This window comes from Armigeres subalbatus, chromosome 2, assembly GCF_024139115.2.
Source record: "Armigeres subalbatus isolate Guangzhou_Male chromosome 2, GZ_Asu_2, whole genome shotgun sequence".
NCBI classification, from domain to species: domain Eukaryota; kingdom Metazoa; phylum Arthropoda; class Insecta; order Diptera; family Culicidae; genus Armigeres; species Armigeres subalbatus.
In genome coordinates, this window is record NC_085140.1 from 218,106,447 (window position 1) to 218,131,035 (window position 24,589).

At 41.5% G+C, this 24,589-nt stretch overlaps 1 protein-coding gene across 3 annotated transcripts in view; it reads left to right on the forward strand.

Moving 5' to 3' along the window:
* The window catches only part of LOC134211673 (uncharacterized), a 207,576-nt gene that overhangs the window by 180,880 nt on the left and 2,107 nt on the right, over nt 1-24,589 (forward strand). For all 3 annotated transcript variants that reach the window (XM_062688790.1, XM_062688789.1, XM_062688791.1), the window contains 4 exons: nt 12,813-12,865; nt 15,331-15,400; nt 15,463-15,951; nt 16,193-16,654. In XM_062688790.1, the coding sequence (XP_062544774.1) occupies nt 12,813-12,865; nt 15,331-15,400; nt 15,463-15,951; nt 16,193-16,654 (1,074 nt within the window). The remainder of the gene's footprint in view (nt 1-12,812; nt 12,866-15,330; nt 15,401-15,462; nt 15,952-16,192; nt 16,655-24,589) is intronic.

Sequence of the window (24,589 nt, forward strand, 5' to 3'; positions counted from 1 at the left end):
ATGCTGTACGTCTGGGAGTGCTATCAAACGACGGAAAGTGCACAGTTTCATTGCGACGTCATTCTGTGACATTTTCCACAGCGTAGTTGAAGGACGGCGGAGGCAAGGTTCGAAGTGATGCTGTGGATCGGATGGGGGAAAGGCACTGGTTCGGGGCAGAGCTTCAATGAGAGGAAAAGTTGTGTTGAAAGTCACTCAACTGTGCCACCAAACTGAGAGTGTTGCTGTTCGTTGTCTCAGCTCTTAGTTTATTTAATTTTCCACTTTGCCACTCACTATTTAGTTCTGCACTACGGTCACAGTTGCGGATTGTGTTGGGATGATCATGCAATCAAACATTTATGTTCAAATTAAATGCATATACATTCAGACAAATTTTATGTCACCAAGCATTTTAGATCATTTTTGTATTTTCTCAGCAATATTCAATCCTTGTCTTTTGATCAGTTACTTAATTGTTATAATAGTTGCTCTACAATCGAGGTGATAGGTTTTCATGAAAATCCATGTTTATTTAGTTTTTATTTTCTCAGGCAGTGAAATTAATTGAGGCATCATTCCAGAGTAATAATTTAACTACCGTCTCACTCGTTGCTTTAATTCAAATAATATGTATACGAGCGTCCCCATAAATTCTACCTTCTTCGTAGCGATATATCAATAGAGCTATATATCAACTATATCGTCATAGTCTAGTCCGGGGTGTGTTTACCTTCGGTGTTGTGTCTGGCTTTTGATGCTCACATTTTGGATTGTTTTATGTGGCGGTAGTCTAGTGCCTAGTTATATTTATTACAGCAGAGCCACGGTACAGTGTCCCTATCCTTTGCCGAAAGGTGGCCCAAGGAGAGTGTCAAAACTGTCGTCCTTCTTGTGAGGATTTTTTGTATATACGTAGACCGTCAGCTTTTTTGTTACGTCTTAGACAGTATCGCTTAAGTTGTCATTCCGAAAGAGGAAGTAGACATCCGTGGCTTTTCTGCATCGTATTGAATGGAAGGAAAATCTCCCTATCGTGGGGACTTTATTATTTCATTCATAGCCGAAATTTATACGAATGAATGGACGAATGCAGAATATCTTCTCTTTTCATTGTGTGAAACTCGAACGATTGATTGTTGATGGGGACTTAGAGAAGGCATTGGAGGAATCAGGAAGCAATGTTAAATTAAATGGAAAGATAAGGGAGAGTCTGAAGAAAACCATCGTTCTGTAAAGAGCCTTTCTAATCAAGATATTTTATTTGTGTAATGCGTTCGATTTTATTTGGTATTTTCATTAAGAAAGTATGAGAGAAAAAAAATGAAAAACTTGAAAACCATGAAGATTATTTTCAATTTAGCTTTTTCTTCCTCATTGCGTGTTGTTAATGTTTTCAAGTCCTTCCACAAATTCACGGACCTTAACTCGTTTAACTGTCGAATGTCGTTGTTAAAAAATGTTCTACGGGGTTTGGTATGAAATGTTTTGCAGAATTCATAGCTGCATTCTATGGAACTTAAAATTTTCGCTTATTGATATACAGACCCCATTCGATTTTGGTAACACGTTCGGAACATTTATGTTTCCAAAATCGAATGGTTTTTGTTTTCTCATGATACTTCACACTTCTTCACTTATTGTGACACTAGACACACATGCGGACATATTATGCGGATTTTGAAATCTAAGCGTTTTTTTTCCTGGACATTTATTTTTTGCGATTTCCCGTATGACTGTTCAGGAGTCTAACCATTTTTTTACGTGGATTATGAAATTTACACGGTTTATGAGCAATTGGCTGCAAACGTTTGGTTCCTGTTAGTGATTAGAAAGGTGCATTGTGAAAAAATCGGTTATTTTCAGGACCAGCATTTTATATGAAGAAAGGGTTGATTACTAAATTGATTCTAAATGGTTGAGGTCTCCAGTATTATTGCGTACAAAGGCGCAGGATTGTAGGATTGTCAATCCGAAGATTGTGAGCTCGATTCTCGGTCCGGTCAACTGAGGAAATGCTAATAGAATACTAAGTTGAAAAGCAGGTCAAGTTTCAGTTGGAATGGAGAACCATTGAAGAAGAAGGTGGCGTCTTTGCGGAAAATTATCAAGTGGCCGTTTTTTTTTTCCTTGTCGGGTATTTTTATCACTGCGACCATTGTTTGTCGCCATTGTTTGACTAACAGCTTCTCCCCAACACGGCTCAGCTTTTCGAATGAAATGCACCACCGAATTGGGATTTGTTCTATCAAGCTCAAGTGGTTCTATGGCTTCTTGGTGAAGAACTTTTGACTTATTCGAAAAATTTCCGGACAACGGCATAACAGATGCTCCGAGTCTTTTTCTGTCACAGAAGCGACATAGATCATTTTGAAGTTTCCCTTTAAGCTTCAAATGATATCGACTCGGACAATGACCTGTAATAAGACCCGTATAAGTAAGGTCTCATTTAGATAATTCTAAGATGTTGCGAGTCATGAAAACATTTGGAGTGATAAAGCGTTTCGATTGCCTGGCATTAGTTGCGTTCCTAAAATTGTTTTCTATTTTCATAGATTCCCATACCTTCAGCTCCATACGACAGTCAGCGCTCAACTTCCGAGCAAATCAGACGTATTTTTGCGTCATATCGTCGCGGAAGCCGATTGATTTTTTTTCTTTAAATAGTACGTAAAAACATTTTTTCGCCGCGGGTTTTCGTTGCTAACGTGAAGTGATGTCCGCGAAGAAGCGTCGCGAAAACACATTCCGCATCGATTATGCGAATGTGCCGAAAAAGCCATCGTCAGAGGTGACAATTGGTGACAATTCGTTGGTGTCACGCTGGGCCTTAAACGAGAAGAGCTCATGCGAATTCAATACAGCCGCAATCTTGGAGTTGCTTTTGTCAAGGCTGCTTCTCTAGAGATAGCACAAAAGGTTGTCGAAGAAAATGACAATACACACGAGCTCACTGTGGACGGAAAGATCTACAAAATACGCTTAGTAATGGAGGATGGAGCGGTGGAAGTAAAGCTCTTCAACCTCTCCGAGGACATCACGAACGACAAAATTGCCAGATTCTTAATAGCGTACGGAGAGATGCTCTCAATCCGAGAAGAGCTGTGGGATGAGAAGCATCATTTCGCTGGGCTCCCGACTGGCGTTCGAGTGGCACGGATGATAGTTAAAAAGAACATACCATCCTATGTCTCTATCGATTGCGAAACCACTCAAGTGGCGTATTATGGACAGCAGCAAAGTTGCAGGCACTGTAGCGAATCCGTGCATAATGGCATCTCGTGTGTCCAGAATAAAAAACTGTTGCTGCAAAAGCTGGCGGCATGCAACACATCCTATGCAGATGTCGCTAAAAACACGCAAAGCACACGATCAAAAATTGCCGCTCCGAAGCAAGCCACTCCGAGGCAAATCGCCCCGAAGCTACCCAACTCGACCGCTCATCCGAACCCAACGACAAATACAGCACCATCCACCAGTGGTTTAATGCCTCCTCCGGCGATTCCAGTGCGGAGTGTCACTGATGTGGAGGACCCCATGACACTGAGCGTCGCTCGGGAAAATGAGAATGAGCCATGGACCAGAGTAACGCGCAGATCAGCAAAGAAGAACGACGGGAATGAGACCGACTCCTCGACCTCCAGTAAGGGCACTCATAAGCGGCCGCTTGGGAAAAAATGCGCTGCGACGAATTCAGTGACCCTCATGACGCGGACATGCAACTATAAGCCAGCCTCTTCACTAGCTACAACATTGCGACAATAAACGTGAACACCATCACGAATAACAACAAGATTAACGCGCTACGCATGTTTGTCCAAACGATGGAGTTGGATATTGTTTTCATTCAAGAGGTTGAAAATGAGCGTCTCACACTACCTGGTTTTAACGTTATTGCAAACGTCGACCATGCTAGAAGAGGTACTGCAATCGCACTAAAAGAGCACATACAGTTTTCACACGTTGAAAAAGTTTGGATGGCCGACTTACTGCTGTGCGTATTTTGGATACTACACTCTGTTGCATTTACGCCCTCCGGTAGTGCATACCGAGCACAGAGAGAACGATTTTTCAATGACACTCTTGCCTACTATCTGCGCCATTGTACTGAGCATGTGATTCTAGCCGGAGACTTCAATTGTGTGATACGACAACGAGATTCAACAGGGAATAATATGAGCCCCTCACTGCATGCCACCGTTCAGCAGATTCAGCTTCATGACGTGTGGCTAAAATTTCGTTCCCGTGATGATGGACATACCTATATAACAGCAATTCGTCATCTCGGCTTGATCGACTGTATGTCAGCAACGGCTTGTGGGACAGTTACGGACAGTACAACATCATGTCTGTTCATTCAGTGATCATATGGCTGTTACGCTGAGAATGTGTCTACCTAATCTAGGACAACCCCGGGGAGTGGTTTTTGGTCGATTGGCCCTCATCTCCTCACTGCAGAAAACAAACATAGCGGACTTGCAAGTGCGATGGCAGTACTGGACGGAAGACGGAAGACGGCCAGAGACGGAACTACCCTAATTGGATGGAATGGTGGCTGGGGCACGCAAAACCAAGAATCGTCAGTTTCTTCCGTTGAAATCCAAAATTGCCTATGAGGAATTTCACTACGCGTATCAGCATCTCTACTGCCAGCTCCGCCGGGCATATGATGGATACTACCAAAATCCAACTATGCTGACTACCATCAATCGCCTAAAAGGTGAATTACTCAAACTACAACGCAGCTTTACACACGCCTTCGTTCGAGCAAATGAGCCTCTGGTGGCGGGAGAACCTCTCTCCATTTTTCAACTCGGCGACCGAAGAAGGAAACGTACAACGATAACTCGGATTGAGAATGAACAAGGAGAATCCATTGACGACTCACAGGACATTCAACGAGAACTGCTGCAATATTTTTCAGCCTTGTATTCTGAGCCAAATAGAGAAAACGAACCAGCTGGAGAATTTCAATGCGACCAGATCGTCCCGAGAGATGATCCTACAAATAAGGCGTGTATGGCGGCGATCACCAAATATGGACTGCAATCAAATCTAGTGCATCAAAAAATCACCAGGGCCGGATGGTATACCCAAAGAGTTTTACCATTGTGTTTTTGAAGTGATTCACCGTGAACTAAATCTAGTGTTGAACGAGGCGCTCACTTCAAACTTTTCATCGAAATTCGTCGACGGTGTCATAGTCTTAGTGAAGAAGAAAGGAACTGGTAACATTGTTGGCTCCTACCGGCCAATATCACTACTCAACTTTGACTATAAGCTTCTCTCACGAATATTAAAGGTACGTCTCGAAAGTGTGATGCAGCAATGTACAGAAATGCTCAAATGCGCGTAACAATATCTTCCAAGCAACGCTGTCCCTAAAAGATAGAATCGCTCAGCTGCGTGCGCAGCAGCAGACGGGGAAGCTCGTAAGCTACGACCATGCCTTCGACAGAGTAAGGCACTCTTTTCTCTTCGAGAATATGCGCTCGCTCGGTATTAATCCCGAATTAGTCACTCTACTGTCAAGGATCTCAGCACTCTCCTCATCACGTCTACTGATAAACGGTCATCTAACGTCAGCGTTTCCCATTCAACGGTCGGTGAGACAGGGGGACCCAATCTCAATGCATTTGTTTGTATTATACCTACACCCTTTGGTAGCTTCTCTCGAACGTGTGTGCGACACCGACTTGCTAGTGGCGTACGCCGATGATATCAGTGTAATAACCACATCGGTGCAAAAAATTCAAGCAATGCGTGACTTGTTCTTGCGATTTGGAAGAGTATCAGGTGCCGTTTTGAACCTTCGGAAAACAACATCCATTGACGTCGGCTGGGTCCAAGAGAATACTTTGAATGTGGACTGGTTGAAGACCGAAAACAATATCAAAATATTAGGTATTGTATTTGCGAATTCTGTGCGTAGCATGGTCTCCCTCAACTGGGATGGTTTGGTGGGAAAAGTTTCACAGCAAATATGGCTGAATTCGATGCGCACGCTCACACTGCAACAGAAAATTATTCTTGTCAACACGTTCATCATGTCGAAGGTCTGGTATCTCTCATCAGTACTCCCAATATACAGCATCCATACAGCCAAGATTACATCAACTGTTGGTACCTTCTTGTGGAGAGGACAGCCTGCCCGTGTTCTGATGATGCAGCTAGCGAGGCCACGGGATCAAGGTGGCTTAAAATTGCAGTTAGTAACCCTTAAATCGAAATCCTTGTTAATCAACCGACATATCGAGGAAATAGATTCCATCCCATACTATAACTCATATCTCGGCCACTTAAATCCCAATACTCCCCCTGCTGATCTTCCTTGCCTAAGAACCATCCATCAAGCACGTCAGAGTATACCCCTCAACTACTACAAAACCCTTCCTCCGTTCAAATTCATGACTCCTACCTCGAGCAGACGGAGACGCCAAGAGTTGAACTGTGAAACCCAGCAGTGAACTGGAAGCGGGTATGGCTCAATATTGGAAGCAGAAGGCTTACTTCAGCTCAACGCAGTATGTGGTACCTGTTGGTCAACGAAAAAGTCGAACACAGACAGCTCTGGCATACCATTCGACGAGTGGATACTGAGCAGTGCGCTCACTGTAATGCAGCAGTAGAAACATCAAAACACAAATTCAGTGAATGCCATCGGGTGACGAGAGCGTGGGCGCACATGCAAAGTATGCTCACAACTAATTTGAATGGACGTAGGCTTTCGTTTGAACAATTGATACACCCAGAACTGTACAACATGAACAGAACACAAAAAACACTCATTCTTAAACATTTCATAACTTATGTTAATTTTGTAAACAGTTGTGAGAACTTAGTAGACGTAAGCGAACTAGAATTTTATCTGCTCGTTGAAATGTAAATAATAATGTATCTCCCATGTAATTAATTTTAAACAACAACAGAAATATACTAGATTTAACAAAAAAAAAGAGAAGAAGTTGGTAAGCTGCAAAAAGATTCCGGTCCTATAAACCGACTTGATGATCCGAGTCTCGCCAGCATATCGGCTTTTAGGTTACCATCTATTCCACAGTGTCCTGGAACCCAATATAGATTGACTTGGTTCCGAAAAGACAATTTTTGGAGGGACTGAATACATTCCCAAACTTGTTTTGAAGTGCATGTTGCCGACTTTAGAGCATTCAAAGCTGGCTGTCGGACGTTATGCATATATTTGAGTGTCTGTAGTTCCTACGCAAATATATTACAGAACACTCTAGAATTGCGTGAACTTCCGCTTGGAATACGGATGGCCAACTGCCCTTGGGAATCGATATGTCTATCCCAGGGCCAGTTTACTCCTGCTCCCACTTGGTTGTTCAATTTTGAACCGTCAGTATAAAACGTAATTATCCTGAACGAAGTGTTGGTCCTCCATCCAACCATGTATTGCACCCAGGATCAATTACGTTGAACAGTCGATTGAAATTATATTTTTTCACCATCCAGTATTTATTGTTTATTACTAGGGAGTTTATACTGAAGCCTTTTACTTAGAATGCTAAGATGACATTTAAGGTCACCTCCTAAGAGGTTTTCGGATCTTCTGGTCCTCAAGACAATCGTTTCAGCTTCTATTTGTACAATTTGATGCAGAGGAAGCATATACAGTAAAGCATTTAGTGCACTCGATGGTGTACTGCCCATTGCACCTGTAATTGATAGTCGCTAATCGTTGAAGTTTTTCGAGCTTCATCAGAGCATTCTCCTCTTTCGTCTTTGGCCACCAGACCAACGAACCCTTAGGTAATTCTTGGTTTTACTATAGGCTATAGCTGAATATATCCAATGGATCTTTTTCGGCTTAAGTCCCCATTGCCTACCAAAAGTTGACCGTCTAACAATAGCAGCACGAAATGAAACGCAAGGTCCCGACAAACGTTTGGTTGAGCACGTAAGCCACTAACAGCACAAGTCAGTTCTATTCGGTTGCAGTAACTCATATATGACTAAATTTGTTCGGATATGAATTACAAAGTGTTGCTTTTTATGAAAAGAAATGGTTGATTGCAAAAATTCATTATTTTGGTGGCATCGGTGTTTTGGCGTAGAAGCTTAGTTATAGGTATAGAGATTAAAAGGATGAATCGATGTAAAATTTCAGACGATATCGAAACACAACCACGTGGTGACTAATGAAACTATATGAAGTCAATGGTGTTTATCGGTGGATGGTGAAGCAATTTGATTTTTGATTTCTACAATAATATAGGTTCATCTCAAATCAACTTTCTCTTGTGCAAACAGTGACACTGAAAAAAAAATTCTTGTATTTTCAAAAGTGCGCGTTTTGAATCACTACCAATTCAACCAAAGTAAGAATCGTGCGAGAAATTTTGTCTTTTGGCGACGCTAAAGACGCCATCTCAGTAGACGCCACCTCTCCAATAATTTAAAAAAGAATCGGACTGTTTTGATGGACCTAGTTCATTGGACCCCAACGACAAACTTGAGAAAAGTGCGAAAATCAAACGAACGATTGCGATTTTTCAAAGATTTTTCCTGTCTGATTTATTATCACTATCGTTTTGTTAATCTGCGTCTTTACAACCACTTATTCAACAGCAGTCAATCATCAGTCCGAATTCAGAAAATATCCCTTGTCTGGAGCAGACGTCACCGTAGAATTAAAGTTCGGCCAACTGCAAAAATAAGTTTTCTGTAGCAATCATGACGACTACCACTAATAAAGCTGATCAGTTCAGTGCGCGTTTTCTCTTGTTTCGGACAGCAGAACGATCGCGCGATCTGCCGAAATTTCTGTTCTGCATTGCGCGGCGGGAATAAAGTTCATCAGTTCAGTGTGTGTTTTTTCGGATTAGTCATCGAGCAAGCGTTGTGTAGTGCGGGAAAATACGTAAGACACGCGCTGCTTTTTCGTATTTGTATCATCATGAATATGGCGTCGTTTAAAAGAGATAATTAGTCGCTTACCAAGGCGATTTCCAAAAGATTTCCATCCCAACTAACATACTATATAGAGATGCAGAGGATTCCTTGGTCTCTTGTAGCAATGAGGGTCGAATCAATTTTTCATTCCTTATCCTAATTGACTGTGAGGACGTAGCCGACATCGTTTTTCTTCTTCTGCTTCTTCTTCTTCAATGGCTCTACATTCCTACTGGAACTTGGCCTGCTTTTCAACTTAGTATTCTATTAGCATTTCCTCAGTTATTAGTTGAAAGCTTTCTATGCCCGCCATTGCATGAGTATGTATCTTGTGTGGCAAATATAATGGATACACTATGCCCAGGGTGTCGAGAAAGTTTCCAACCCGAAAACATCCTAGACCGGACCGAGAATCGAACTCGCCATCTCCAGATTGGCAACGCCTTTGCTCGCAAGGCTACTGGAGACCCGTGGCGTCGTTATTGGTATTGAATTAAAGAAACTCCGAAGCATGTACAGCGAGAATAGCTTGCTAGTCCCGAGTAAACTATTCAATTGGTGAGCTGTGCATTATTTGTCGTTTCTCGGCAAATCACGACTAGCAACTACGATGGGTACAGTCAAGCTAAGCTAAGCAATCCTGACGACTACCACCACCGATGCCGATACTGAGATGGCTCTTCGATTCCGATGCTGGGATCTCTCTCCGCAGAACCTCGAATACCACGGTTCACGCGCGCGGGAAAGCAGGGGTAGCATTGCGCATCTCGATTCGAACGAAATTCTATCGAGTCGAACATGTTTGGCATTACTGCTTTCGATTCGATCTCGAAAACAACTCATCGTTCGAGTATGCTCGAGGAGGTACAAGAATAACGAGATGTTTTGGCATTATGGAAACTCGATAGCACACTGAAAAACGACTCAAGTCGAATGAAAAACACTCGTCACCTTTATAGCTTTCGAATGTTGTTCGAGAGTCATTTCTTGCTGAAAGTTTTCAATTATATTTGCTATTATTTCTCTGCGGTAAGACACGCGGCTACAAAGCAAAACCATGCTGAGGGTGACTGGGTTCGATTCCCGGTGCCGGTCTAGGCAATTTTCGGATTGGAAGTTGTCTCAACTTTCCTGGGCATAAAAGTATCATTGTGTTAGCCTCATGATATACGAATGCAAAAATGGTAACCTCTACGGGAAGAGAATAAATGTTTCATTATTGTATCTTGAAGGAAAGAATGTCATTAGTATACCTACTTTTATAGTTTCTAGCCAATATGCAATCTCTAGTTATCCCGAAATCCGCGTAAAAACGACTTCAACTAAAATCGGGTGTTTGCAGTTTTTCTTGACGATTTCGATAAACCACGTAAAAAATCAATGCGGAAAATCGGCGTAAAAACGTGTATATTCCACAATCTACGTAAAAATAGGTGAGTTAAATAAATAAAAAAAACGCGCATGAGATGACCCAAGTGCATTTAGCAAAAACACATGGAAACATCAAAGTAATTTATTATCGAATCCTTCTTTAGCTTTAAATTATTCAGCTCAAAATGGATCTGTAGCTTAAACTCGAATAAACATAAAACTTAAAATATGTGTCATATTATATATTGTATAACTGTTTACTCACATTCGCCATGCGATGAAGATTGTCTTTCCAGCGGGCTGTATACTAAACAGACAGCTATCTCTCATTCTCTCTGTTAACATTTCATTTGCCAGAACATACTCGATTAGTACAGCATCATTCGAAATCTTGTACTACGACTGAATCAAGTCGAACGAAATACATAATGCCGCAATTTTTTCGAAACGAATGCAAAAACGTACGAATCGAGTGATTCGATTCGAGATTCACAATGCCACCCCAGTTTTCTTGTATCCCATAAACTAAGCCCATTACTCCGCCCTTTTGTTAATCGTTGTGGGTGCAAAATTTATGTTAACGAAGAGATGGGGTTAATGAGCTTGGATATAAGAAAACTGCTTTACCGCAGTTTGTTGTTGTTGATGGTGATTGGAATAAAACAAAATAATTTAGACAAATCGTGATATTAGAATGAGTAAAGAATATTTTAATAAGTTAAACAATTTTGTTTTCATGTTGCATCAAGGATCATAGACATTGTATATTTAGGTAAATGGGAATACATTTAGTGCGATCTTTTGGTGCATGACTAAAAACTAAAAACGTCTAATCAATGCTCTTCAGAAATCAAGAAGTCTATTTCTCGATCTTTGAACCAGAATGAAGCATATTCCTCGATCTAAACCAGATCAATTCTTGGAGAGCTTTTGGTTTTCTATCTGTGAAGGCATAATTTTAAAACCAGCTGGTGTTCAAGAAAGGTCCTTCATATTTACCAAATTATATTGAAACTATATGATTTATACGATAGAAAAACCATCACGGCACCCGATTGAAGCGATTTGGATAGGAAGAGGGGAATCGCCAACATCCTATTGTTAACATCTCGTGGATAAAGGGCGGGCTCTTCTCCCCATCTATTGAGTAAATCTGGACGAGGGCTAGATTATATTATTGTATGTACGAACTTTCTTCTGGAAGGAGATTCTCTATTCATCCCGTGGATTCGCATAAGTGTCTTTGCTTATGGAACAACCCCACCCACCCATTTTTGCCCTTCATACAGGAGTCGAATGAAATACAAACAATAGTATAATCATGATCAAATCGTTTGTCAGATATGGCCAGTGCTATCGGCCTTGCTACAATAGCTGGTAGTATCATCATCATCATCATCATCACCATCATTATCACGACTAAAACTGGAAACCCTGATTTCTGCAATAAGTGGATTCGGTACTGATGGTCCTCAACAAAACACGTTTGAAGACGTCAGTACACCAAAAAATTGTCAAGATTCTCATAGAATGCAATAATGAATTGCCATTTATATACAGATATGTCGACTACCATCATCACTGTTTTATAACCACTCAAATAATGTCGATGAGACTAACCACTAGGGATTCGCATTACTTTAGTGTTGATCCACAAGCCCAAAATGTGCGAGTTCCCACAGAGTTCTCGTTCCACGATCCGACTTTCTAATCATTACTAATTCGTTACTATGGCTGCTCCCTGCAAATCGATTCGATCTTTCTATTCATCGCGTGATATCCGGGTCACATTTTCAAATACCGAAATCATATAAGGTAAAATGCCCAATAGTGGACTCCCTAGTAGCGGAATTTTGCTCTTCCTGTCGTTAGGAGTAGAAATTTCCAACATATTAATTCTGCTTGATATCTAATACCAAGTTCTGCATCTCCTCTTTACGATGCATACGTAAAACGCTCAGATACACGACGTTATTCGTTGAAATTAACATTTTATTGTCTGACTGAATTTGCCCTATAGTAGACCCCCTGGGGGTCCATAATAGGAAATTGCTTCCCTATAGTCGGCACTTCATTTGATTTTTATGTTCCGTTTCATGACGTTCTTCTTCCCTATTATGGACCCCCCAAAAAATCCCTATAATGGACACTCTTGTGTTTATTTTTTATAGAATTGTAAAAAATCATCTAATTTTACTTTCAATATCATTTCCATATCAAATAGGTCTGTAAGGTAGGTTCTCTCGATGGAATTTCATAGCAAAATGTTTACATTTTGCTGTAATAATGCAAAACTGACTGGAGGGTCCAATATTGGTTGGGAGTCCACTATTGGGCACTTTACCCTAAATTACTTATCATACTGAGCTGTATTTCTGATAAAAAATCCAAAATCCAAAAAAAAAATTCCTCATCAACGTTCCCTTCAAACGGTCCATTCGTTCCTTCGATGTCAAGTATATTATTTTATCTGGAAATGTTTTAAAATCAATAATAAATACTTTACTGTTTTACTCATTCTGACTACGTCATATCTATCATTTCAGAGCCAATGCAACTCACCCACCCTTGAGAAGGAGATAAAGGAGCATCTGGAGATGTGAGTATTAGAAACAGTTAGATTTTGTTTCTTCTGATGTTAACATTAAAAGAAATAGTCAAACTTTAACAGCTGAAATAATGATCAGTGCCCCTAGCAGTATAATTTACATAGATTTAGTAGCAACAACTAACTAATGTTCTAATTTGAAATACATTCCTGTTTTTGGTAAATCACCTTATGGCTGATTGAACTCACTAAATTCTCGCTACCATTTTTGTACTGCCGTAATAAATACGAATATAGAGATCAGGCAAAACTTTGCCACAGCGCATTGATTACTTTAAGGATCATCCAAAGAATATTTATATAACTCGCTTCAGGGTCCGTGAGTAATATGAAAGCATATATTTTGTCAAATACAGACTTAATACTCGGAAAACTTTCATCGTTCACTGATTTACTGATAATTTAAAATAATCATAATCATTAATAAGCCCATCGATCACTCGTGGCGTGCGCAACGGATTGGTTCGATTTTGATCACTGCCGTGATTTTGAGAGTAAATGTTGAATGTGTTACGTCTGTTCGTTTGTGATATCCTCGTCAAGACGCCAATCCCGTCAAGACGTTTCATGTGTGTCCAAACATACCTTCCTATAATTTTGTATAAATAGTCAACATTTGATCAGATGTAGTGTTGATTTTCTTTTTGCAAGATAACAAATATAAATTTGTAGGAACTGCTAGTACAGGTAGCATGCAAAAAATATGGGAGAAAAGGGGCAAAAAAATACTTTCACGAAAAAGAAACACAATCAGCAATAGCTGAATAGCATTCTCAATGATGATTGCTCCATTAAAAATAGATAATATAATCATTTTTATCTGCAATGAAATGCAAGATTTGTGTACCTGAAATATTTTATTGTAGAGTGCAAAATTAAATATGAGTTATTAAAAAAAATGGTTCACGAAGTAACTTACGCCTTTTAGTTAAAATATTTTTTTCTTCTTTATTAAAGAGGCTTTCAGCTCTTGGCTGGTTCACCTCTGTTGGTTAAAATATAATTTGACGTAACTGACATGTATAATAATTCTAACTAGAAATCAATATTTTTGGTATACAAATGAATGATTGATTTGAATAGTAAGGATATCGACCTCAATCTCAATCAGAAATTGATGCCAAATGGGAATAAAAAAATCTCTCATTTATCATCTCTGTACCGCTATATTATTAATTTTCCTAAGTTTTGGTCACAGTTTTCGATTTGATTTTATATATTGCACACTTCACAAATTTATTCATCGTACCAAGATCCGTTATAAAATGTTTATTTCTCTGTCGAAGCACCATGTGTCTAGCATTCGACAGAAAGTTCTCAAATCGGAGGCAGATTTACTTGTTGGCTTAGGAAAATTTGGTTTTAACTACCCTCCACCAGCCGGAAGCAGCCAATGTGCCCAACGCGTTACAAAGGATGCCGGGATACGTCACAGGAAAGCCTTTGCTTGTGACCCTTTGTTTGCTCAGCATCAGCTTTTTCGTTGTGATGAACAATAATCTCTTCGGCAAACATTAGCGAAACTGGGCTGCATGAGCATTGGCAAGGCTCAGGTGGTGGGTGGAGCTACGAGGGAGGGATTCAGTGTTGTGAGGGTTGTCTGCTGGTACCGAACCTACAAACGTAATAGTCGAAGAACGGATTCTGGTGCGGTGTGTTAGCTAAACAAACAGACAAGTTACGGAAATGTAAACAATTTTTCTTCTCCGGATGCTTCTGTGATAAGGGGAAAGTAAATCACATCGTCTGGTTAGCAGACGTTGAGGATGGCATAAATTGAATACGTTATTAATATTGCATCCAGCGCATTATAGATGCTGCTGTATAAGTCTAATAATAGTATTTTTTTGTTTTCAAAAAACATATAATTTAACCTAATTCTTGCTGCCGCCAATGATTCAAATGTTTTAACGGCAAATCCTTTCGAGAAATGTTAGCACACAATACATGAACTAATCTATTGTTTTCCTACTATTTTGGTCATGAGAATTTTCAATTTATTGCTACCCATGTGTTAGGCCGATTAAAATACTTTTTAGTAATAATTGCAAATGACTGTATTAAGTACGTCAAAGAAAAGTTGCTGAATGACCGGCCGAAAGAATATTCATAGCAGAAAACTAATACCGGAGATCACTCAAACTTTATCAATGTGGTTTCCGCTAAAACGTGCTTAACTTTCAATTTTTATTTAAGAATGGATATTGGATGGATGAAAATTCTTTTCTTAGGAAAATTACCCGCTATGTAAGCTGTGATGGTCATAGTAAATTTGAAATAAATTTAAAAAATCTAATAATCCTAATTTAAGTTTAAAATTTTAAATGCTGTCAATTGAGCTAACAAGCGAATAAAAAAAATCATACAAAATGTTATTTCAGTTGATAGTTAATTTGTCCTACTCATCTATATCAGAAACTAATATCCTTAACAATTCAATTATTCTATCGTTGCAGTATGAATAAAGTCATTAAAACTAAGGATAAAAAATCGTTGCAAGCATGCAAGGAGCACAAAACGTTACAGGTATTAAACTTTATTCCCTCAAGTGAAATTAAAATTATTCAAATGTCCTCCTAAATCCGCAGGCACGCTTTCAACGACAGGAAGACAGTCTGCAAATCCTCCAGAGCGAAAATAAATCCCTACACCAAAGAGTGAAACAGTACGAAGCTTGCCTTGATGATATAATGCGGAAGGTGGTGGACGCCCTGGTGGCGGAAGACTGTTTGAGAGATGAGGTTTCTATTTTGAAAACCCGTGTCCGGGATCTGGAAGCACAGAATGCAGCCCTCACTGCAAGCCCGGCAAAAAGCCGTGACGAAGGGTACTGCACCATGAGCACCGGACAGCCCCAGCCTACGCAAGAGGGCCACCTGGAGGAACTGCCAGAGGAGCCGGAGCAGTGGCTGGTTTCCGCGGAACCGTGCACCGCCGAGATGGAAGACTGGAGCATGTCACAGGAAGAGTTGGCTACAGCCCTGGAAGAGGACAACCACGAGTGGATCTGGAACTCAAGCTTCCTCACTACCAGCGAAACGCAAACGGAAGACGTATCCGCACTATTACAAGAACAAGTAAGTTTTAATGGAGTTAATTTGTTGGTTTAGCTTCGGTTTCACCTGCAAAAGGAAAAGTGAGAATGGATTTATTGTTTAGCAGATTATCGTCTGGTGGGCAAATGCAGCTTCTGCTTCGGTAGAAGATAAAGTTTGGCGTGAAAGTTTCGCTCGTGCAATGAAGTTGTAAATGAGAAGACGATTTTTGTCTACTGCTTCTGTAATACAAACATGTGCTTATATATTCATATATTTTTAGATAGTGTATTCGGAGGATGAGGAGGTAGCATGTACAAATTTTACTCGAGATTTCTATAGACTGGTTAGCATAAAGTCTGAAAGCAATCGAAGCCTACAGTCGCCAACGCCGGTGGACACGACGACCAGCAGCAGCGACGAAAACGAAAGACTGACGAGCCCCACTCCCAGCGAGGCAGGACGAGCTCAAGTTCATAGTTGTTCCTCCAGCGAATCGAGTGATGTTATCACGGAAAAACATGAACCATCGCTTCCCTCGCCACCCGTTTCACCGCAACGACATCCTGCCACTGTTTTGCATCCGGCAGCAACGGCAGACTTACTTCAGGATGTACTGATCACATGCCACAATCAACAGAAAATACAGCAAAACAATAAAAAATTACAAAGGGAAGGCACCCAGTCGGCATCTCCCTCGTGGCGGCGAAGCAACGGATGGAGGCGAGTTCCTAGAAATAGTCATGTACGTATCAATTGATAGTAACCGGTAATATGAATTATAGCACAGACAAATAGACGTGACTCTTAGTGATATTTCTCGTAGACGACAACATGTTGCTATCGCTATCTCAAATAGAAAGTGCAGAATTTTCTGTCGTTCTTTTCAATAGTTATACTTGCAGTAGACAGTACTTGCTGTAAACCGCTTTATAGTGCATCTCTTCCAAAGTTTGCGTTGAAGGCTAGGACGGCTTTGGTGCGCAAATTTAGTTTTTCCCATGGAAAAAAATAGGCTGTTTGCCTCACTACAAAGCGCATACATATACAAATTGCAAAGTAAAGCGTCACTTTGGATAATTGATTTTTCAAACATCAAATTCTGAAGTGCATGAATATTAGTGTCTCTACAGGCCGAATCGCTCACAATAAGTTATGTACGATGGATTAAAATAAATTATTCGTCTTTATTTTTATGATTTACAATTATTATTCTACCTTCTTAAGCATTCGCAAGGATGTGGCTAGGACTAGGACAGATCGCAACTGTTGGAGAATGTGTGGATCTCATCTATTAGACAATGAATAACCTCAAATTATTTCCTGTCTAGCCTTGTACCACCTGAGAAATTGTGCTCAATGCTGCTGATGCTCACATTATGCTGATATGCCTACTTCTAGGGCAAAACTGATATCATGTCAACGGGTTACTGTTTTCCCTTTTCAAGGTGAATTCCGTCAGAATCCAATATGCTTTTTAGGCACCAATTACCAAATCTTTTCATTATCGTACTATGAACAAGACATGAATGTCATGATCCCTTTCTCACGAAGCAAAGTGGCCACCGGGGAGGACCCTCGGAAGATCCGTAGAATCTGTAAAAGTGATCATTTTCTGAATATCTAATACCGTGCTCACCGTCACCGGAGGTCTTCTGAATCAGGCAAGAGATAAAAAATAAATACAATTTTTAAAACCCAGAATTTCAGAATTTTGAAAAACGAAACAGTCACGAAAAACTTTTGGAAGCTAATAATTCGATAATTTTCCAAAGAATTTTCATCGTTTTGTCATCAATCGATTAAAAATTTGTCTCAGGAGCTAAACTCTAAAAACTATTAATTTGTGATCTATTCTCAAACACTATTTGTTTTCACAGTCAGTCAATTATCGCAAGATTTCACTCTCCTCTATCAATTTTTACTGATCCATTCGAATATTTTATGGCAGGGAGAATGGTCTTTGACTAGGCTGACCATACGTACCGTATTTAACGGGACACTCCCGTTTTTGAGACCTTTTTGTGCTGTCCCGTTGTAATCTGAAAAACCCTCAATTTGTTCCGTTTCTCCATTGATTCTACATTGATCATACATAGAAAGTGTTCTTTTTTATCGGAAGCTTCACCGGAGACTAAGTCCTGGTTCTGTGAACTGTCAACCTACGTCATCATGCACTGGTCTATTTCCTTAAAATCAGGTCACGCATCAACGTCAAAAATTGAAGCACGGGGACAGACATTCTAATTTTCAGATAAAGATTATTTTCCATTATTGCTTTTGAATCTTCCGAAGTAACTAGGTGTGGTGACCGCTGTCTTCCATGACAGTACAATTACGAGCTCAATATTATCTTAGGAGTCGGGTCAGGAAAGAAATTGAATAAATCAGTTTTGAGAGAGAGTTTGTAGAGGACGAACGTAAAACAAAAAAGTGTTCTTCAATCACTAAGAAAGTCCAACAAGTCTGTCTGGCCTGTCCATCAAAGTCGTTAGTCCGTCAAGGTCGTCTAGTCCGTCAAGCTCTGATGTTCTGGTGTTCGAAGTCCGGATCCGTCACACCAAGTTCTTCCAGTCCGTCCAGTCCGTTAGTTCATCAAACTCGTTATTCAAGAATTCATTCTGTGTGAAAATCCGGATCGTCAGGTCGTGAGCTGTTCAGTGGTGGGTCGCGAAGACAAATTCATAATTTTGTCCCACAAATCTATTCCATATTTTGAATTAGGATCTAAGTAATGATTGGATGATTAAAGAACAACAAACCTGACGAGGTCAACGGCTTTTTTTTGTTATACTATATTCGGGCAAGTAGAAAGAAGTCCCATACAATCCAAATCTTAGCCCCGAACCCATTCCAAAACCAATCCTAATCCAATTCGAATCCAAATCTAATCCAAATCCAATCTGAATAAATTTCAAATCCAATCCAAATCCAACCCAAATTCAAATCAATCATTATTATTTATTCAGACTAAGGCCGAAGTGGCCTGTGCGGTATATAAGAGTCTTCTCCATTCGGCTCGGTCCATGGCTACACGTCGCCAACCACGCAGTCTACGGAGGGTCCGCAAGTCATCTTCCACCTGATCGATCCACCTTGCCCGCTGCGCACCTCGCCTTCTTGTGCCCGTCGGATCGTTGTCGAGAACCATTTTCACCGGGTTACTGTCCGACATTCTGGCTACGTGCCCGGCCCATCGCAGTCGTCCGATTTTCGCGGTGTGAACGATGGATGGTTCTCCCAACAGCTGATGCAATTCGTGGTTCATTCGCCTCCTCCACGTACCGTCCGCCATCTGCACCCCACCATAGATGGTACGCAGCACTTTCCTTTCGAAAACTCCAAGTGCGCGTTGGTCCTCCACGAGCATCGTCCAGGTCTCGTGTCCGTAGAGGACTACCGGTCTAATTAGCGTTTTGTAGATTGTCAGTTTGGTACGGCGGCGAACTCTATTCGATCGGAGCGTCTTGCGGAGTCCAAAGTACGTACGATTTCCAGCCACTATGCGTCTCCGAATTTCTCTGCTGGTGTCATTTTCGGCAGTCACCAGTGAGCCCAAGTACACAAATTCTTCTACCACCTCGATTTCGTCACCACCGATGCAAACTCGCGGTGGGTGGCTCACATTGTCTTCTCTTGAACCTCTTCCTATCATGTACTTCGTCTTCGACGTGTTGATGACTAGTCCGATCCGCTTAGCTTCCTCTTCAGTCTGATGTAGGCTTCCTCCATCTTCTCAAAGTTACGTGCCATAATATCTATGTCGTCGGCGAAACCAAATAGCTGGACGGACTTATTGAAAATTGTACCACTCGTGTTAATCCCTGCTCTTCGTATTACCCCTCCCAAAGCGATGTTGAATAGCAAACACGAAAGACCATCACCTTGCCGTAACCCTCTGCGGGTTTCGAAGGGACTCGAGAATGTCCCTGAAACTCGAACTACGCACATCACCCGATCCATCGTCGCTTTGATCAACCGTGTCAGTTTATCCGGAAAATCATGTTCGTGCATTAGCTGCCATAGCTGGTCCCGATCGATTGTATCATATGCGGCTTTGAAGTCGATGAATAGATGATGTGTGGGCACGTTGTATTCGCGGCATTTTTGCAGTACTTGGCGAATGGCGAACACCTGGTCCGTGGTGGAGCGTTCGCCCATAAAACCCGCCTGGTACTGCCCCACGAACTCCCTTGCAGTTGGTGCTAGTCGACGGCATAAAATTTGGGAGAGTACCTTGTAGGCGGCGTTCAGCAATGTGATTGCGCGGTAGTTGCTACAATCCAGCTTATCGCCCTTTTGTAGATGGGACACACGACACCTTCCATCCACTCCTGCGGCAAAACTTCCTCCTCCCAAATCTTGGTAATGACCCAGTGCAGCGCTCTAGCCAGTGCCTCACCACCGTGTTTAAATAGCTCTCCTGGTAGTTGGTCAACCCCAGGGGCTTTGTTGTTCTTCAGCCGGCCAATCTCCTCCTGGATTTCCTGGAGATCCGGAGCCGGTAGAATTCTGTCCTGCGCGCGTTCTCCCAGGTCCATCACCATACCGCCATCTTCGTCTGCCACATCGCCATTCAGGTGTTCTTCGTAGTGCTGCCGCCACCTTTGGATCACCTCACGCTCGTTCGTAAGAAGGTTCCCGTTTATGTCCTTACACATATCAGGCTGTGGCACGTGGCCCTTGCGTGAACGGTTTAACTTCTCATAGAACTTTCGTGTGTTATTAGCGTGGTACAGTTGCTCCGTTTCTTCACGGTCTCGATCTTCCTGCTGGCGCTTTTTCCTCCGGAAAATCGAATTTTGTCTGTTCCGCGCCTGTTTATATCGTGCTTCGTTCGCCCTCGTGCGGTGTTGCAGCAATCTCGCCCATGCTGCATTCTTCTCTTCCACTAACTGCTCACATTCGCCGTCATACCAGTCGTTTCTCTGATCCGGGGCACCGTGCCAAGTGCAGCGGTTGCGGTGAAATTCAAATCAAATCCCATCCAAATCTAATCCACATTCAATTAAAAAAAATGATGAAATTTTGACAAATTCAAGGACGGGATAAAAGCAATTTGTGCAATTTTATGATTTGTCCAATCCTACGCGAACCCATTTTTATCTAATTTCACAAAATCAATGCATTTAATACCTGGTGGGTCGCAAGCAATATGGGATTCTGCTTGGTGGGTCGCATATCCAAAAGTTTGGGAACCTCTGTTCTAATATAATCGCCTCTCTACAGCTCGATATTGAAAGGACCATCGAGAAAGGGAGAAATAGAGTAATTGAAGGAATATTGAAATGGGACTAGGTCCAAAAAAGCTCGTTGCTACGAAAAATGACAACAAAACGAATGTCATATCTTGTTGTTGATATGTTTGTTATTTTTCCAAAAATGGTCTAGTAGCCTAAAAATTTCAACATATCGACATAAGGAAAGTGAATCCAGAACAAAATATAATCAGAAGACATTGAGATAGAGAGATATCGAGATAGGGAGGTTAGCGAGATGTAGAATGCCCAAATGTAAGTAGATTGATGGGACCGAGGAAACCATCAACCATGCTGTCAAATTTCGCAAATACGAAGGTAATGCCTCTACTCACTCTTATGGCAAAATCTCATTGCTATCTGTCATACTGTGCGTGAAACATGGCCGCCAATCACCCATTCTTGTGTTGCGTTTTCTGTTTATCTCCCTGGGATCCATGCTGTCCATGTCCGAAACCACATGAGATGAATACTTGGGGACCGGTGATCCCTCTAGCTCGCTGTCCAGTAGCTGCTGCAGTCGTAAAGTCTTCCATTCCAAATTCTTACCCCGAATTCCCGTCGTGTTTCGCAGCAGAAGTTCAAAGTCTATCTCCTCCGGTGTTAGGTGGTTTAAGTCCATTTTTGTTCTTTCACTTCACTTTTCCTTACACAATCACTAATCACTCACTCACAAACAATGCGCTGGCGGATGATGACAAGACGTGAACGTGGGTTTTTCAGTCTGGGCGCCAATGTTGCGTTTTCTATTTTTCTCCCTGGGAATCTTTTATAATGATTCAATCACAACGCTTCAATACAACGAGAGTGCTAATCGTGAGCACATATACCCAATAAAGCGATTAGGTGACTTCACACCTGTCGAATCGCGTGTTCCCTGCTCCGGCTAGCTACGCAAATTGACTAAGGTGCGTTGCCACCATTCGGTCCAAAGGACAAGCGAATTAACAGAGAAAAGTGCTCAATACTTGAGAAGGGAAATCTTGCTGCTTAATTAATAACTACTTGCTCATGATCATCCTATGTCTATTGCTACATACATACATTCGTTTACATACGTCTCTTCACCTTATGTTGCCGCTTACTACCGACGACGATCGATGGGGGCCCCGTGCTGCACTCACTGCATGCTCGATGTCGCTGCTGCTGATGAAATGCCCTTGAGCAAGGGCATCGATGGCTCTGTTGCGATGCTGCACCCTCACACCACACAAAATGTCATGCGATGACTAATGGTCGCTAGCAGAGATGTCGCACCATCGAGGTGTCACACATGCAAGTCGCACGGTCAGTCTGTCGCAACCACACGATGATCCACTGACGAGCTGTCCCACACTTGTCTCTCGTCTGCATTCAATGCAATCCCATGCAATATAGTCGCTGCTGATGTTCCCTGTGTACCCAAGTGTACTCGGGAAAATGACCACCTTTTCGTGCATTAAATAGTTCCATAAAAGGCCTTCTTCTGAAGGACCACCACGCAACATTAGATCTTCGTTCGATAGCCTATAATCGGGGATTTACCTTCTGAAGGCCGGTTTGTCTTCTATTCGGGATCAGACGATACTGTCCATGCTTGATGGCTAGAACTATTGTTCCGTTTATATGGCTCTTACTATCATTGCGCATATGCGGCACCTGATGATGGATGAGTTGCCTGATAATGGAAGGCTTTGGGTCACATTCAGAAAATTCAATCCGAGTTTATTTCGTGTCTGATGGTACGGCCTGCGTCTGTTCTTGAGCCCAATCAACACGTGGTTGTCATGTGATGCTTTCGTCTTCTGTACTTAGAAATCTGTTTTCTATGCAGATTCTAAATACGCCACGGTTCTGCAATTACTACCGGGCACAATTTTTCATTATCGGAAAGCAATATTATCGAACACTTTGATGCACTTTGCCGAAGCCAACCATTTGCCAAGTCAGCTAAAATCACTCTGACTCCTCTATTGTCTAGCTGCGAGTCGACCAGTCCGCACATTACAATATGCATGCGATGCGAGAGCGTGTACAAGTCGGGGAGATTGATTTATCTTACGGTGTGTGCGAGGGATGATAGATGCTGTGATGTATGATGATTAACGTATATTTTGCTGTCTGGTGTGCGCCCGAATAAAATATTTTACAATTTTGTCGGCATAATCTCTAAATTTCGTAACACATGTTCCTCCACAGTAAAATCCCATAAGGAACTGTCAGACTGTGCGTGAAGCATTTACCTTCATAGTCGCGAATTAGTTGTTTCAATCGAGCACAAGGTTTTTAAATGTAGGAGTATTGTGCCACTTGTATAATGCAGGCACTTTAGTGCAGCATACACACGTTCAAATACGTTGGATCAACATATAGGGGAACTGTTCCGATCTCCATCTCACTGTATATATATCATATACATATATCTATCTCATCGCTAAACAAAGAAATACGGCACCAAATTCGTTGCTTCTTTTTGTCAACATGCGTGCTCACTGCTGAAAAAAATCACAAAAATAATAAAGAAACCAAATTCCTTTCCATTGCTTTATTTTTGATGGGATTGAAATAGGAGCTATGGGATGAAGTGGCGAACCGGTCCCCTACTCCGCCCTAAGAAAATGCTTCGGTTGCTGCTTTGTTCGAACGCGTGTGGAGTTGTTCGAAGAACTCTTTGGCAGTTGGCGGCTAGGTTGAACAAAAAATCAAAGCGGTTTGATTTTGGGTTTGATCTGTCGGGGGCAAAGTCAAAGCTCGCCGAACATGTTTGAGCGTTTGTAGTGAAGTCGCACAAACCCCTATATATTTTTAGATGGTTGGTGCTCAAATTGGTACTCGTTCGTGTGTGATATTGTTAGTCGAATAAATTGAGTGCTCGTGCCGCTGTTTGTGGAACATGGTGGATGCTTGACTAAACTATGGATGGGATCAATGTTGGCTAAACTGCCTGACCGTGTGTACGCTGCATAACGGATCTTCGGCTGTCTTTCATAAGTGAATAGCAGGCCATGAGTTAGCCTCTCTCTTCATTGGGCAACCAATGACCAGCTTGCTCGGCGAAAGCGGGCCCTACAGGATGAAATGTCGGTTTTGACTTGTGATGTCGAAGGCGCTCTGCAAAAGCGTCGGATTGATTGCATTGTTTTCTTCTGTTTCGATTTTTTGATGTTATTTGTCTGTTATAGTAACATGTCAAGGTCCCCGTAACGCTGGTAGATAACTTTTTCGTAGTGTGTTACGGAGTAAGATCTACCATAATGAACCCTAGTATTTCAAGAACTGTTGGCCATGAAAGAAAAACAGTGAAAGAAAAACACGAAAATTCTAAATAACCCAAAAGGCCATTTCTTAATTCACAACTTTAAGAAAAACATCTTTCTAATGATGTTCAAAAGATAAAAATTATGAATTATTGAACAATTCTTGCATAAGTTCCTACATCAGTG